This window comes from Numenius arquata, chromosome 3 (assembly GCF_964106895.1).
Source record: "Numenius arquata chromosome 3, bNumArq3.hap1.1, whole genome shotgun sequence".
NCBI lineage: Eukaryota > Metazoa > Chordata > Aves > Charadriiformes > Scolopacidae > Numenius > Numenius arquata.
In genome coordinates, this window is record NC_133578.1 from 76,989,558 (window position 1) to 77,005,335 (window position 15,778).

The 15,778-nt window shown below is 71.2% G+C and overlaps 2 protein-coding genes across 2 annotated transcripts in view; one reads left to right on the forward strand and one right to left on the reverse strand.

Moving 5' to 3' along the window:
* The window catches only part of OPLAH (5-oxoprolinase, ATP-hydrolysing), a 17,068-nt gene extending 15,500 nt beyond the window's left edge, over nt 1–1,568 (forward strand). The window contains 4 exon segments of the mRNA XM_074144735.1: nt 72–135; nt 137–237; nt 1,192–1,288; nt 1,404–1,568. Coding sequence (XP_074000836.1) covers nt 72–135; nt 137–237; nt 1,192–1,288; nt 1,404–1,568 — 427 coding nt within the window.
* A 2,193-nt stretch (nt 1,569–3,761) lies between these two features.
* LOC141463335 (sphingomyelin phosphodiesterase 5-like) lies at nt 3,762–7,633 on the reverse strand. The gene is made up of 7 exons (XM_074145678.1): nt 6,662–7,633; nt 6,454–6,526; nt 5,308–5,448; nt 5,101–5,190; nt 4,915–4,978; nt 3,953–4,106; nt 3,762–3,857 (listed from the first exon to the last, which is right to left on the reverse strand). Exons 1-7 carry the CDS (start codon nt 7,565–7,567, stop codon nt 3,762–3,764), a joined length of 1,524 nt encoding a protein of 507 aa, XP_074001779.1. The 5' UTR covers nt 7,568–7,633.
* Nucleotides 7,634–15,778: the final 8,145 nt, after the last annotated feature.

The following is a 15,778-nucleotide window of genomic DNA, read 5'->3' on the forward strand; positions in this document are numbered from 1 at the left end:
GGTGCCGGGGGGCGCAGGGGGTGTGGGGGCTGCCAGCGCTGACCCCCTGCCCCCCCCCCGTGCCCCCCCAGGTACCCGGTGGTGCTGCGGCGGTTCGAGCTGCGGGGGGGCTCGGGGGGCGCGGGGCGGTGGCGGCGGGGGGGAGGGGGTGAGGCGGGAGCTGCAGTTCCGGCAGGAGACGGTGCTCTCCGTCCTCAGCGAGCGGCGCGTCACCCGCCCCTACGGCCTGCGCGGTGAGTGGCCACCGGGGCTACCAGGGCCACCCATAGCCCACCACGGCCCCCATTGCCCCCCCAGAGCCCACCATGGCCACCAAGGCCACCAGGGCCACCATGGGCCCCCCATAGCCCACTATGGTCACCGTGGCCGACCATTGCCCACTGCAGCCACCATAGCCCACCGTGGCCACCCATAGCCCCCATGGCCGCCCACAGCCCCCCATAGCCCACCAACGGCCACCCATAGACCACTGTGGCCACTATGGCCACCATAGCCCACCATGGCCACTCATAGCCCGCCATGGCCACTATAGCCCCCATGGCCAGCTATAGCCCACTGCAGCCACCAGGGCCACCATGGGCCCCCATAGCCCACCACAGCCCACCGTGGCCACCACGGCCACCCATAGCCACCATAGCCCACCATGGCCATCCATAGACCACCACAGACACCAGGGCCACGTGGCCACCATCACTCCCCATTGCCACCATGGCTCTCATCGCTCCCCACGGCCACCACGGCCACCAATAGCCCACCATGGTCCCCCGTAGCCCCCATCACCCTCATGGCCACCATGGACCCGCAAACCCCCCCATGGCCCCCCATGGCCCTCATGGCTCCCCATGCCCCCCCCTCACCCCGCAAGCCCCTCCATTGCCCCCACCATTGCCCCCCATCAGCCTCCATGGGCCCCGGCACTCACCTCTCAGACCGTCCTTCCCGTGCAACACCCCCAGACCCCCCCATCACCCCCCACCGCCTTCCCGTGCCCCCCATCACCTCCCCGACCCCCCCCTCCCATCACCCCCCCAGCGCCTCTCCGTGCCCCCCATCACCCCCCGACCCCCCCCCCTCCCATCACCCCCCAGCGCCTCCCGTGCCCCCCATCACCCCCTTGACCCCCCCCTCTCCATCACCCCCCACCGCCTCCCGTGCCCCCCATCACCCCCTGACCCCCCCCCTCCCACTTAGGGGCAGCCCCGGGGCGCCGGGGCTCAACCTGCTGCTGCGCCGCGACGGCCGGACCATCAACCTGGGCCCCAAGAGCTCGGTGCCGGTGGAGCCGGGGGTGAGTGGGGGGGCACGGGGGGAGCACCCGGGGAGGGGGGACCCCCAGCCCCACAGCGCCCCACAGCGCCCCACAACGCCCCCCCCCCCAATGCCGCCTCTTCTCCCCGCCGCAGGACGTCTTCCTCCTGCAGACCCCCGGCGGGGGCGGCTTTGGCTCCCCCGAGGATGGGGGTGACCCCCAAGTCGGGGGGGACCCCGAGGAGGGCACCGGGCCCCCCCGGAGCTTCGCCGAGCGCGGGAGCCTCTTCGAGTACCGGCGGGCGCAGGAGGCCGTCTGAGGGGCCCGGCCCCACATCTGCCCCACATCTGGAGCAGCCCCCCCCACCCCCGGCTACACACACCCCGTGGGGCAGCCCCCCACCTCGGTACGCACAGGCTACAGGGCAGCCCCCCAACCCAAATATCCACAGGCTATAGGGCAGCCCCCCACCTCAAGTACTCACAGTCTATAGGGCAGCCCCCCACCACAGATACCCAGTCTATAGGGCAGCCCCCCAACTCAAGTACTCACAGTCTATAGGGCAGCCCCCCAACCCCAGATACCCAGTCTATAGGGCAGCCCCCCAACTCAAGTACTCACAGTCTATAGGGCAGCCCCCCACCACAGATACCCAGTCTATAGGGCAGCCCCCCAACTCAAGTACACACAGTCTATAGGGCAGCCCCCCAACCCAAGTACTCACAGTCTATAGGGCAGCCCCCCACCACAGATACCCAGTCTATAGGGCAGCCCCCCAACTCAAGTACTCACAGTCTATAGGGCAGCCCCCCAACCCCAGATACCCAGTCTATAGGGCAGCCCCCCAACTCAAGTACTCACAGTCTATAGGGCAGCCCCCCACCACAGATACCCAGTCTATAGGGCAGCCCCCCAACTCAAGTACACACAGTCTATAGGGCAGCCCCCCACCCCAAGTACTCACAGTCTATAGGGCAGCCCCCCACCCCAGATACCCAGTCTATAGGGCAGCCCCCCAACCTAAGCTATGCACACCCCAAGAAGCACACACCCCCCCTCCCACCCACCCCCCTCGGTCTTAGCACACTCCGTGGGGCAGCCCCCCAACCCCAGATACGCACAGTCTATGGGGCAGCCCCCCCACTCCCAGCTATGCACACCCCAAAAGCAGCCCCCCCCCCCCCACCTCCAAAGCTATGCACACTCCGTGGGGCAGCCCCCCAACCCCTCCCCTCCCCCCCAAACCTCAGCTATGCACATTCCATGGGGCAGCCCCCCAACCCCATACACGCACACTCCGTGGGGCAGCCCCCCCACCCCAGCTGGGCTCCCATGCTTCTGCCTCACCAAGCTGGGGGCTCGCCCCCCCCCCCCCCCATCCGGGGGGCGCGGGGCGGGAGTCCCCCCCGCCCCACACCCCCCAGATGGGTGGGGCCGAGCCCCCCGGTGTGGGGTGTCCCCTGCCCCACATCTCAGTGCCTTCCAATAAATGAGCTTTCGGGCCCTTCCCCCATGTCTGGCTGCGTGTTGGGGGGTGCTGGGGAGGGGGGGGTGTCCCTGGGGGTCCCCCAGGGAGAAGAGCCCAGGAGTCCTCAGGGAATGGCCCCATGGAGCTGTCCCCAAGTGTCCCCATGGGGCAGAACCCAGGGTCCTCATGGAATGGTCCCCAAGTGTCCTCATGGAGTGGTCCCCAAAGATCCCCATGGAGTGGTCCCCAAGGACCGACACACACACACCCACACCCACCCCTGGAGTGGTCCCCGAGGTCCCCATGGAGTGGACCCCAAAGATCCCCATGGAGTGGTCACCAAGGACTGACACCCCCCCCCCCCATGGAGTGGTGGTCCAAGTGTGGTGGTCCTGGTCCCCAAGGAGTGGCCACCAAAGGTCCCCATAGAGCAGTCACCGAGGATCCCCATGGAGTGGTCCCCACGGAGCCGTCCCCAAGGAGTGGTCCCCAAGTGTCCCATGGAGGGCAACCTGAGGTCCTCATGGAATGGTCCCCAAGGACCCCCCCCCATGGAGTGGCCCCCAAAGTCCTCATGGAGCTGTCCCCAAGTATCCCCAGGGAGTGGTCCCCATGGAGCGGTCCCCAAGTGTCCCATGGAGTGGTCCTCAAGAGTCCCCAAGGGGTGGTCCTCAAGGTTCCCCATGGAGCAGTCACCAAGGATCCCCATGGAGCCGTCCCCACAGAGCGGTCACTGAGGGTCCCCAAGGAGTGGTCCCCACAAGCAACTGGGCTCCAGGCCTTTATTTCACTCCCGTTGCTAAAACCGTGGCTGGCACCAGTCCCGCCGGACCAGTGACAGACCAGTGATGGACCAGTGCCGGACCCCTGTTGGACCAGTGCCAGACTGGTGCTGGACCACTGCTGGACCGGTGCCGGACCAGTGCCGGGCCAGTGCCCCACGGGACACCAGTGCAGCCAAGGCGTGTGGGGCGCAGTAGCCGCCCCCACGTCCCCATGGGGTGCCAGCACCCCCCCCTCGGTGCCATCTCCGGTGCCGGCGGCTCACGGGGACACCGGGGCCACGTCGAGCCGCAGGGCCACGGGCAAGTGGTCGGAGTAGGTGGCCAGCTGGGTGATGAAGGAGACCCCCGCCACCTCCTGCGGGGAGGGGGGGCCGTCAGGGCTGGGGGGGGGGGTGGTCATGGCAGGGGGGGACACACACGGGGACCCCCGTCCTGCCCCCCGGCACTCACCGTGCGCAGTGGGGGGGCCCCGCGGTGCTGCCGGAACAGGAGGTAGTCCACGCGCCGGCCGTGCCAGGGGCCAGGGGCCACCGGGGCGGGCTGGCCGTTGGCCAGGATCGGGCCCGCCAGGTACTGCTGCCGCCCCCCCGGCTGGGAGAGCGTCCTGTGGCGGGGACACGGGGACAGGGTGGCATGGGGACAGGGTGGCACAGGGGACATGGGGACAGTGTGGCACGGGGGACAGGGCGGCATGGGAATATGGGGACATGGTGGCATGGGGACAGGGTGACATGGGAACACGAGGAGATGGTGGCAGGGGAACATGGGAACATGGTGGCACAGGGACATGGTGGCATGGGGACACGGGGAGATGGTGGCAGGGGAACATGGTGGCACAGGGACATGGTGGCATGGGGACACAGGGAGATGGTGGCAGGGGGACATGGTGGCACAGGGACATGGTGGCATGGGGACACAGGGAGATGGGGACAGGGTAGCACAGGGACATGGTGGCATGGGGACATGGGGAGATGGTGGCATGGGGACACAGGGAGATGGGGACAGGGTAGCACAGGGACATGGTGGCATGGGGACATGGGGAGATGGGGACATGGGGAGATGGTGGCATAGGGACACAGGGAGATGGTGGCATGGGGACATGGTGGCACAGGGACATGGTGGCACAGGGACACGGGGAGATGGGGAGATGGGAACATGGGGACAGGGTAACACGGGGACATGGTGGCATGGGGACACAGGGAGATGGTGGCATGGGGACACGGGGAGATGGTGACATGGGGACAGGGTAGCACAGGGACATGGGGGCAGGGGGGATGTGGTGGGTCAGGGGCAGGTGCCTCGACTGGAGCATCCCCCGTCCCCACCCAGGGCTGGGGGTGGCCTTTCCCCAGGGCTGTCCCCCCCATGTGTCCCCCCCATGTGTCCCCCCCCATGTGTCCCCCCCCCGTCACCTCCTCATCCCCTCGGGGGTGGACACGGGCTCCTCGTAGATCTTCAGGTAGTTGAGCAGGGTCCCTGGGGACGGGGACAGCCCTGAGCGTGCCCCCCGCCGTGCCCCCCTCACTGGGGGGGGGTGACCCCCTGGGGGGGTGGCAGGGGGGTGGTGTGGGACACAGGGGATGGGACAAGGGTCCCACCTATGGCCCAGGGCTGCTCCTGCCCCGGCCCCCGGCGGCAGGGGTCCTGGTACACCTCGAAGAGATGGTGCCTCTGGTTGAGCTCGTCACCTGCGGGGAGAAGGGGGGTCACCTCCACCGTGTGTGTGTGTGTGTGTGTGTCCCAACTCCTCGTGTCCCCCCCCCCAACTCCCCGTGTCCATCCCCCCACCCCTCCCCGCCCCAAACCTGGGGAGCAGTTGTCGAAGTTGAGGTCCCCGCAGAAGACGTCGAAGGCCACCACGTCCCCGTCCTGCTCCTGCTCCTCCCGGAAGAGCTGCAGCCACCGCAGCGCCAGCCCCAGCTGTGCCTGGCGGATGGGGGCGTCCCCTTTTGGGGGGGGGGGGACGACACAGGACACACAGGGGGGTCACGGAACGGTGAGGGTTGGAAGGGACCTCTGGAGACCATCTCCTCCAACCCCCTGCCAGAGCAGGGGCACCCAGAGCAGGTCCCACAGGAACGTGTCCAGGGGGGTTTGAATGTCTCCAGAGAAGGAGACTCCACCACCTCTCTGGGCAGCCTCTCCCAGGGCTCTGACACCCTCACACCAAAGAAGTTCCTCCTCATCTTTAGGTGGAACTTCCCACGTTCCAGTTTGTGCCCGGTCCCTCTTGGCCTGTCACTGGGCACCACTGGAAAAAGACTGGCCCCATCCTCCTGACACCCACCCTTCAAGTATTTAGAGGCCTTGATCAGACCCCCCCTCACTCTGCTCTTCTCCAGACTCAACAGACCCCAGTCCCTCAGCCTTTCCTCATCAGAGAGATGCTCCAGGCCCCTCAGCATCTTTGTAGCCCTTTGCTGGACCCTCTCCAGCAGTTCCCTGTCCTTCTGGAACTGGGGAGCCCAGAACTGGTCCCAGGGCTCCAGATGGGGTCTCCCCGGGGCAGAGCAGAGGGGGAGGATGACCTCCCTTGAGGTTCTCCATGCTCTTCCTGATGCCCCCCAGGATGCCATTGGCCTCCTTGGCCACCAGGGCACACTGCTGGCTCCTGGGCATCCTGGCATCCACCAGGACTCCCAGGTCCTTTTCCTGTGGGCAGCCTGTCATCCCACCCCCCCGAGCAATGTCCCCCAGCCACCCCTCACCCCACCTCGTCCAGCCCACCCCCCTAATTCCCTAAGGAGGGTGTCATCGCGGGGGACAGCGCCCCAAGCCTTGCTGAAGCTGAGGGAGATGCCACCTGCTGCCCTCCCCTCACCCACCCAGCCAGCCACGGCATTGCAGAAGGCCACCAGGTTGGCCAAGCATGACTTACCCTTGGTGTCACCCCACCACCACCCCCGGTCCCCCCCGCCCCCGCCCCCGTCACCACCCTGGTGTCCCCTCACCTGCGGGCGCCTGCAGGTGGGTGCAGCCCAGGTAGCCCACGACCCGCTGGCCCCGCGTCGAGCCCAGCAGCACCTGGGGGGGACGGGACACACGGGGGGACACACAAGGGGGGACACACAAGGGGGGACACACAAGGTGGCACCTTCAGTGGCACCGTCCGGGACCGGGGGGGGGTGGGTGGCACCGGTGACACCGGGTCCCCCTCACCTGGACGGCCAGTAGCCCCTTGGCGGCCAGGGCGTCCTCACGGGCGCCGTTGGGGAAGCCGTGGTAGCGGGCGGCCAGCAGCGGGTACCGGCTGGCCAGCAGTAGCCCACTGTCCAGCAGCTTGAGCCGCCCCCCCCGCAGCCCCAGGCCCCCCACCCCGAAGAGGAGGTGGGGGAAGGTGCCGGCCAGTTGCCGGCGCAGGATGGCGGCCGCCCCGGCGTCGAAGACCTCCTGCAGGCAGAGGAAGTCGGCGTCGGCCGGCAAGCGCTCGGCCAGCGGCACCGGCACCGCCTCGGCCACCACCGGCACCGGCTGGGCCACCACCGGCACCGGCTGGGCCACCTCCACCCTCAGGCTGCCGGGGGAGGGCGGTGGGGCGCAGAGGGTCCCGCCGTAGCCGTTGTGGCCGTGGCCGTGCCGCGGTGCCACCAGGGCGTCCCGGTGGCCACGGGGGCCGGGTGAGCCGGGGGCCAGCCGGCAGGCGATGGCGGTGGCCCGGCGGGGGGTGTCCCCCAGGTTGCTGAACTTGGCCAGCCCGCTGGGCAGCAGGCAGAGGTTGGCGGTGAGGAAGGTGAAGGTGCGGCGCTGCCGAAGGTCCCAGGGCTGCGCCGGCGCCGTGCCGGCCGCGTGCTGGTAGACGAAGGGCCGCCGCGCGGCCTGCACCGGTAGCCACAGCAGTAGCCCCAAGGTGGCCAAGGGCAGGGAGAGCAGCAGCAGGGTGGCTAATGCCGGCGCCGCCAAGGCTCGGCCGGCGCAGCCGCGGCACCCCCCGCCCCCCCGGGCCGTGGTGGGCTGCAGGTCCAGGAGGCGGTTGATGGCCCAGAAGCTGGGGGCGAGTAGCCCCGTGGCCAGGGAGTCCAGGGCCGCCAGCGCCCGGTTGGGGAAGGGGGACTCCGGCAGCAGCATGGCGGGGGGCTGCGGGGGGGCGGGCAGGGGGCTGAGGGGGACAGCCACGTCCCCCTGAGCCTGCTGGGGGGCTCCGGGGCGACCTGCGGGAGAGAGACCCCCGGTGAGGGGAGCTGGGACCCCCCCGGGGAGGGGTGTTGGGACCCCCCCGCTGGGACCCCCAGGTGAGGGGTGTTGGGACCCCCCCGGGGAGGGGAGCTGGAATCCCCAGTGAGGGGTGCTGGGACCCCCCCCCAATGAGGGGTGCTGGGACCCCCCCCAGTGAGGGGCTCTGGGACGACCCCCCCCCGGCTCGATCCCGTGGGAACTGCCGGCGGCCGGGAGCTTCCCAGGCGTCCCCGGGGACCCTCCCACGCGTCCCCAGGCTCGCGGCGGGAAGGGGGGGGGTGGCACGGCTGAAGGGGGGGCCACTAGCCCCCTCCATGGCATCCCCGGGACCCCTGAAGCCACCTCAGGCAGGCACAGCCCGGGGGGGGGGACACGACACCCTGGAGTGGTTGCCCGGTGGCATCCCCTCCCCCGGCGCCGCTGGCCCCTCGGGTCCTGCCCGGTGGCCACGGGCACCGGCCACCCTCCCCCCTGCGCTGGCCACTGTCCCCCCCTGCCCCGTGACCCCCACGGCCGCTCGTCCCCGTGCCGCCCCCCAGCACCCGCTCACCTTCCCGCCGGGCTGGGGGGGCCAGGGGGTGCCGGAGCTCCGCCGGTCGCCGGCGCGGCACGCGAATGAGCCACGGCCCGGGCAACCCCGGCCAGGCCGGGACCGGCCAGCCTGGCCCGACGGGTTCCCCCGGCCTCCCTGTGGCCACCCCGCCGTGGCCCGTGGCCACCCCGCCGGCCGGGACGCGGCTCCTCACCCCCCCCGCAGCCGTGACTCCCGGTGACTCCCGCCTGAGTCGGCACCAACGCCCGCCGGACCGCCGCGGCACCCCCCGGGCACTGGGGATACTGGGGGCACTGGGAACATGGGATCATGGGGGCACTGGGGATACTGGGAACGTGGGGGCACTGGGAATGCTGGGGACACTGGGGGCACTGGGAACATGGGATCATGGGGTCACTGTAGGACACTGGGGTCACTGGGAACACTGGGAGGTGCCAGGGTTAATGGGAATACAAGGGTCACTGGGGTCACTGGGAATGCTGGAGTCACTGGGAACACTGGGAGGTGCTGGGATCACTGGGTATACTGGGAGGTGTGGGAGTCACTGGGAATACAAGGGTCGCTGGGAATGCTGGAGTCACTGGGAATGGTGGGGTCACTGGGGTCACTGGGAATGCTGGAGTCGCTGGGTGTGCTGGGGTCACTGGGAACGCTGGGAGGTGCTGGGGTCACTGGGGTCACTGGGAATGCCAGGAGGTGCGGGGGTCACTGGGAACACAAGGGTCATGGGGGTCACTGGCGGTGACGGGGTGCCCTTGTCAGGGGGTCCCAGGCTCCCCCCCCCGGCTATGGGGCTGCCCCACACCGGAGCTCTGGGCTGTGGCGGCTGCCGTGGGGCCGGCCGCGGCACAGGGGGCTGTGGGGCCGCAGGACCCCCCGCTGCGGGTGACGGCTGTGGGGCAGGCACCCCACAGCGGTGTCCCCGGCCGGGCTCCCGGCCCGTCCCTCTGCCCCACGGAGCCGTGGGCGGCCGGGGGTGACTCAGCCCCACATCCCGGCACTTCCCGCACTCCCACGGGAAGGCCGTTGCCCTCACGGAAGCGGGAGCCTGTGGGGCAGGGACGGGAGCGGCACCGGGGACGGGAGGGGGTCCCCGCACCCCCCTGGGCGTCACCCGGCGGGGGGTCGGGGCCGGCAGCGCCCCACGGCGCCGGTAAGAGCACCGGGCACTGCCCCACGGCGTTGGCAAGACCCATGGGCACTGCCAGCCCCACAGCCATTGCCCCACAGCGCTGGCAGCACCAACAGCCATTGCCCCACAGCGCTGCCAGGACCCACAGCCATTGCCAGCCCCACAGCCGTTGCCCCACAGCGCTGCCAGGACCCACAGCCATTGCCAGCCCCACAGCCGTTGCCCCACAGCGCTGCCAGGACCCACAGCCCCCCACGGCGCTGGCAGCACCCACGGACACTGCCCCACAGCACCCACCGGAATTGCCCCACGGCGCTGGCAGCACCCACAGGCATCGCCCCACGGCACCCACGGGCTCTGCCCCACGGCGCTGGCAGCTTGGCCGGGGCACGCCGGGCCCCGAGGGCCACGGTTGCCCAGTAGCCAGCCCCACAGGGTGCGGTGGCCAAGCCCTCCCCACGGCGGGGCCCTGCCTTCGGTGGCCGGGGGGGGGGGGGGGCCAGGGTCACCCTGTCCCGGTGGCCCCTTCCCCGAGGGCCGGGGGGTCCCCGAGCCCCGCCGGGCCGGTTCCCTGCCCGGTGTTATCCCACCACCGGGCCACCGGTGCCGGTCCCGTGGCCACCGACACCTCCCCCGTGCCCCCCCCGCCGGTGCCCCCCCGCTCACCTCCGCGCCCCGCGGCGCTGGGGACCATGGCCACCGCCACCGTCGCCACCGCCGTCAGCTCGGGGCCACCCACCGGGGGCCACCGCTGGCCCGGGGGGGAGCGAGGGGGGGGGGCGCTCGCCACGCCGCCGCCGGCAGCTCAACAGGTCACAAACATCCGCTCGCCACCCGGCCGTGCCCGGTCGCCACCCGGTCGCCCCGGTCGGGTTGGCCGCATTCCTGCCGCGGGTGCGTGGCAAACGCCGCCCGGCGCTTCCTGGCCCCCGGTAGCCCCCGGCTCCCGTGCCCGGGGGGGGGCTGTGACCGGGAGAGGGGGGGGGGAGCCGGGGGCGGGCGAGCTGCCGCCGCCGCACCTTGCCCGGCCGGTGAACGCCCACGGGGGGGGGGGGGGGGGGGGGGGGGGGGGCGGTTGGCCCAGGGCTGTAACCCCTTGGTTGCCGCGGGGTGGCCACCGGTTGTGCCGGGGGGGGGGAGGTGGGGGGGGCTGCCGATGCGGGGGGGGGGGGGGGGGGGGGCGGCGAGGATGAGGAGGGGAAGGTGGGGGGGGGGGGTTCGCAGCCCCCTCCGCTGCCTGAACTCGCCACGGGGTTACGGTGGGGGGGACACCCCGGCACTGGGGGGGGGGAGACCCCGGTGGGGATGGGGGTGCCCGGGGATCCCCAAACCTCACATTCCCCCCCCCCTCACCCCGCCCCCCCGGGGACACTTTGCCGCCGCTGTCACCTTCCGGCTCTGCCGGGGGGGGGGGGTCTCCAGCACGACTGACACCCCCCCCCACCCCGCACAGACCCCGGCACGGGGGTCCATGTCCCCCCCGTCCCCCCGTCCCCCCCCTCCCCCCCCCCCCACCTACCCGGGCGCTGCCGTGTCCCCCCCCCGCGGGAGCGGAGCGGCCGGTGCTTCCCCTTCAGGGCGCGTTTCCTGCCGCCGCTTCCCCTTCCCCCCCCCGGGCAGGGAGGGGTGTCCCCCCCCCGGCACCCCCGGAACAGGCTCCCCGAAACCCCCAGCCCCGCCTCCCCGGAGCCCCCTCTTCTCCAGGCTGGACCCCCCCCCAGCTCCCTGGACCCCCCCCTCGCAACTTCTCCAGACCTTTCTCTTGGGTCCCCAGACACCCCCCCCCAGCCCCCCCATGTCCCTCCGGGGGGGGGGAACACACACACAGTTTTCCACCCCCCCCCAAAGCCCTGATGGACCCCTGGATGGGGGGCACGGGATTTATTGCACCCGCTGCCGGCGGGGGGGGGGTCTGGGGGGTCCGGTGGGGGGGTCCGGTGCTGGTTTGGGGGTCTGGTGGGGGGGTCCAGTGTCGGGGGGGGGGGGTCTGATGCCGATGTGGGGGTCTGGTGCGGGTGGGGAGGCTCTGGAGTGTGCGGGGGGGTGTGATGCCGGTGGGGGGGGGTCTGGGAGGGGTCCGGTGCTGGTTTGGGGGGGATCCGGTGCAGGTGGCGGGGGGGGGATCTGGTGCTCGTGTGGGGGTCTGGTGAGGGATCTGGGGGGGGGGGGGGGATCCAGTGCCGGTGTGGGGGTTCCATTGAGGGGTCCGGTGCGGGTGTGGGGGGATCTGGTGAGGGATCTGGTGGGGGGGGGGGGGGGTCTGGGAGGGGTCCAGTGCTGGTTTGGGGGGTCCGGTGCTGTTTTGGGGGGGATCTGGTGCCGGTGCGGGGGTCTGGTGAGGGATTTTGGGGGGGATCTGGTGCCGGTGCGGGGGTCTGGTGAGGGATTTTGGGGGGGTGTCCGGTGCGGGGGTCTGGTGAGGGCTCCGGGGGGGGGGTGTGTGTGTGTAGGGGGGGGTCGTGTGCCGGGGGTCACCAGAGGAAGAGGGGCCCGCCCGTCCCCCTTGGCCAGCTCCTCCAGGCAGTCCAGCAGCAGGAGGGCGTCCTGCTGGGCCGGGGGGGGCAGCAGGTCGGGGACCACGCGTCGCAGGGCGGGGGCCGTGTGCTGCGCCCCCCCCTCGGGGCCCGGCCGCTCGGGAAGGAGCCCGTAGGTGTTGACCAGGGACTCGGCGAAGGCCGGGTGGGTGCCGGGCTGGTAGCCCAGGGCCCGCAGTTGCCGCATCACCCCCAGGTACCGCTGGACCGTCTCCGCACAGCGCTGCTCGTCCAAGGTGCCCGCCCGGCTCAGGCAGGTCTGGGGGGGCAGGGGGGGGGAGATGGGGGGAGATGGGGTGAAATGGGGTGACACGGGGTGACATGGGGGCAAGATGGGGTGGGATGGGGGGAGATGGGGTGAAATGGGGTGACATGGGGGCAAGATGGGGTGACATGGGGTGGGATGGGGTGACATGGGGGGAGATGGGGCGACAGGGGGGAGATGGGGTTGAGATGGGGGGAGATGGGGTGGGATGGGGTGACATGGGGTGACATGGGAGCAAGATGGGGTAGAGATGGGGGAGATGGGGGAGATGGGGGAGATGGGGGAGATGGGGTGACATGGGGTGACATGGGGGGAGATGGGGTGACATGGGGGGAGATGGGGTAGAGATGGGGGGAGATGGGGTGACATGGGGTGACATGGGGGGAGATGGGGTGGGATGGGGTGGGATGGGGTAACATGCGGTGAGATGGCGTGACATGGGGTGACATGGGGTGAGATGGGGTTGAGATGGGACAGGGTCACCCCCCAACCCCCCCGAACCCCCCCGGGTGTGCGGTGCTGCCGGGGGGGGGTCACCCCGAGGCACCTCCATGATCTTCTGGGGGATGTTGGAGACGGTGAAGCCGTAGAGCTGCTGCCGGTCGGGGAAGACGGTGCCGAGGATGCGCCGCTCCAGCTGGAAGGCGATTTCCCCCAACAGCGGCTCCTGGGGGGCTGGGGGGGGGGACGGGGGGGGCACCGGCCTCAGCACCTCGGCCCTGCCCCCCGCCCGTGTCCCCACCCACATCCACCCACGTCAGCCTGACGCGGCCCCGTGGCCCCCCCAACATCTCCCCGAGCCCCCACGACCTCTCCACACGGCCCCCCCAACATCTCCCCGTCATCTCCCCGTGGCCCCCCAACTTCCCCATGGCCCCCCAACCTCTCCCTGTGCCCCCAACCTCTCCCCACGGCCCCCCAACTTCTTCCCCTGTCCCCCAACATCTGCCCATGTCCCCCAGCCTCTCCCCATGGCCCCCCAACATCTCCCTGGGCCCCACAAACTCTCCCCGTGTCCTCACCAACCTCTCCCCATGGCCCCCCAACCTCTCCCCCTGTCCCCCCAACATCTCCCCATGGCCCCCCGCCCTCTCCCCGTGCCCCCCACTGGACCCGGCTGGGGGGTGCTGGTGCCGTTGCCCGGTGCCGGGCTCTCCAAGCCCCGGACCCACGGAAGGGGGGGGTCCGCGAATGGCGGGGGTGCCGGGTGTGCGGGGCAGAGACGCCCACGCGCCCATTTTACAGACGGGCAGTGCCGGGGCGCCAGCCTTTCCCGGGCAGAGACGGCAGCTCGCCCGGGACCCCCGTGTCCCCCCCACCTCAGGCACAGGGCTGGGGGGGCCCCGCAGCACCCCGGGGGGGGGCAGCGGCCCTCACCTCGCATGCTGGAGGAGTGCAGCGGCTCCCGGATGCTGGAGAGGCGGCTGGAATCCCGGGAGTCCGGCGGCGGGGGGGTGGACCGGCGCGACTCGGGGGGCAGCGCCGGGCCGGGGGGGCAGCTGGCGGGGCGGTAGTAATCGGCGGGGTGGGAGAGACGCTGGTAGTTCTGGGCAAAGCTGGGGCGCCCCGTCACCGGGAGGCCTGGGGGGGCGGGGGGGGGATCGGTCCCTACGGTGCCGGGGGGGGGCAGCACTGTGACCCCGATCCATGGGATGGGATGGGATGGGATGGGATGGGGATGGGGATGGGAATGGGATTGGGATGGGATGAGGAGGGGATGGGATGGCATGGGAATGGGATGGGATGGGATGGGATGGGATGGGATGGGATGGGGATGGGATGGGGATGGGATGGGATGGGGATGGGATGGGGATGGGATGGCATGGGAATGGGATGGGATGGGATGGGGACAGGGAGGGGAGGGGAGGGGGTGGGGATGGGATGGGATGGGGATGGGATGGGATGGGGATGGGATGGGGATGGGATGGCATGGGAATGGGATGGGATGGGATGGGGACAGGGAGGGGAGGGGAGGGGGTGGGGATGGGATGGGATGGGATGGGGATGGGATGGGATGGAAATGGGATTGGGATGGGATGGAATGGGATAGGATGGGATGGGGATGGGGATGGGAATGGGAATGGGATGGGGATGGGGAGGGAAATGGGATGGGGAGGGGATGGGATGGTGATGGGGATGGGGAGGGAATGGGATGGGATGGGATGGGATGGGGATGGGGATGGGATGGGATGGGGATGGGGATGGGAACAGTTCCTTTTCCCTCCCCCATCGCCCCCCCCAGTACTTCTGATCCCGCCGCTGGGGTAGCAGAGCCCGGAGTGGATGTCGGATCCGGTGGCGTTGGGCACCAGGGGGTACCAGGAATCCTGGCTCTGGTGGGGCACCCCGAAGGCCGTGCTGTGCCCCGAGGTCACCCGGTCCCTCTCCACCACGTCACCTTCTGCGGGGGGGGGGGGGGGGGTGAAGGGTGGAACATCAGTTTTGGGGCCGTGGCACATCCCCCCCCCACCCCGCAGGGTGCCACTCACCCGTGGGCGCCACGTAGCCGGGGAAGGTGAAGTATGGGGGGGCGGCGGGGGCCATGGGGGGCGCCGAGAGGGGCACCGTGCCCTGCTGGCCCTGCAGCAGGTAGCGGGGGTTGCGGGGGTCCCGCAGCCGCCCCACCGTCCTGCTCAGCTCCTCGTTCTCCGCCACCACCGCCTGGATCTCCCGCAGGAGCTGCTCGTAGCTGGCCAGCACGGCCCGGCAGGCCCGCGACATGTGGCCACCTCCCGCAGCCTCCATGGTGGCCACAGGAGCCCCCGCCTCTCCGGGGTGTCCTGGGGGGGGGTGTGTGTTCCAAAGGGGGAGGGTTCCGAAGGGATGTCACAGAGGAATGTGCCCCCCCCCCCTCCCAGCCCCATGGAGCTCTGAGCCGGCTGCACCGATCGCCGCCGCGGGGACGGTACGGGATGGGGAGGGGGGGGGGGCAGCGGGGGCGAGGGGGGGTCCGGGCCGGGGGGAGCTGCACCCCCTTATTCCTGCCGGATTGTGGCCCGGGTGGCCGGTGTCACCGCTATGCCGGCAACGCCAGCCGGTACAGGGTGACCCCCCACCTCAACGCCCCACGGTGGGGGCTCCATCTTCACCACACCCCCCCCCACACCTTCTCCTGCGGTTCCAGGACCCCCCAGCCCGGCGCGGGGGGTGTCACCGGAGCGGGACCCCCACCATGGTGCGGTTCATCGGCAGCTCCTTCCAGCTGAGGGCCCGGCAGGAGGCGGCGCGAGCCCAGCGGGAGCGGCAGGGCCGGCGGTGCCGGGGGGGCCAGGACTGCCCACAGCCCCCCCCCGGCAGCCCCCCGGGACCCCCGCACCCCCCGGCACCAGGGCTGGGGGCCGGCAGAGCCCCCGCGGCGCGGCACAGCCGGGGCGGCGCAGCCGGGAACCACGCGGCGAAGAGCAGGGGGGGCGCGGGGTGAATAAATCCCTGGCGCGGCCAACGGTGACCCGCGGTGACAAACTGAGTGCCACCGGCGACCAACACCGAGTGCCACCGGTGACGGACCCCCAGGGCCACCAGTGACCAACACCGACTGTCACCGGTGACCAGTCCCGAGTGCCACTGGTGGCCAACACTGACTGTCACCGGTGACCAGTCCCAAGTGCCACCGGTGGCC

Bases quoted from the DNA above. Each gene is read 5' to 3' on its own strand.
- LOC141463335 (XM_074145678.1), bottom strand. From the start codon at position 7,567: ATGCTGCTGCCGGAGTCCCCCTTCCCCAACCGGGCGCTGGCGGCCCTG. The intron at 5,449-6,453 runs GTGAGGGGACAC...CCCCCCCAAAAG, and splicing joins CCACCTGCAGGCGCCCGCAG to GGGACGCCCCCATCCGCCAG. The intron at 5,191-5,307 runs GTTTGGGGCGGG...TTCTCCCCGCAG, and splicing joins CTTCGACAACTGCTCCCCAG to GTGACGAGCTCAACCAGAGG.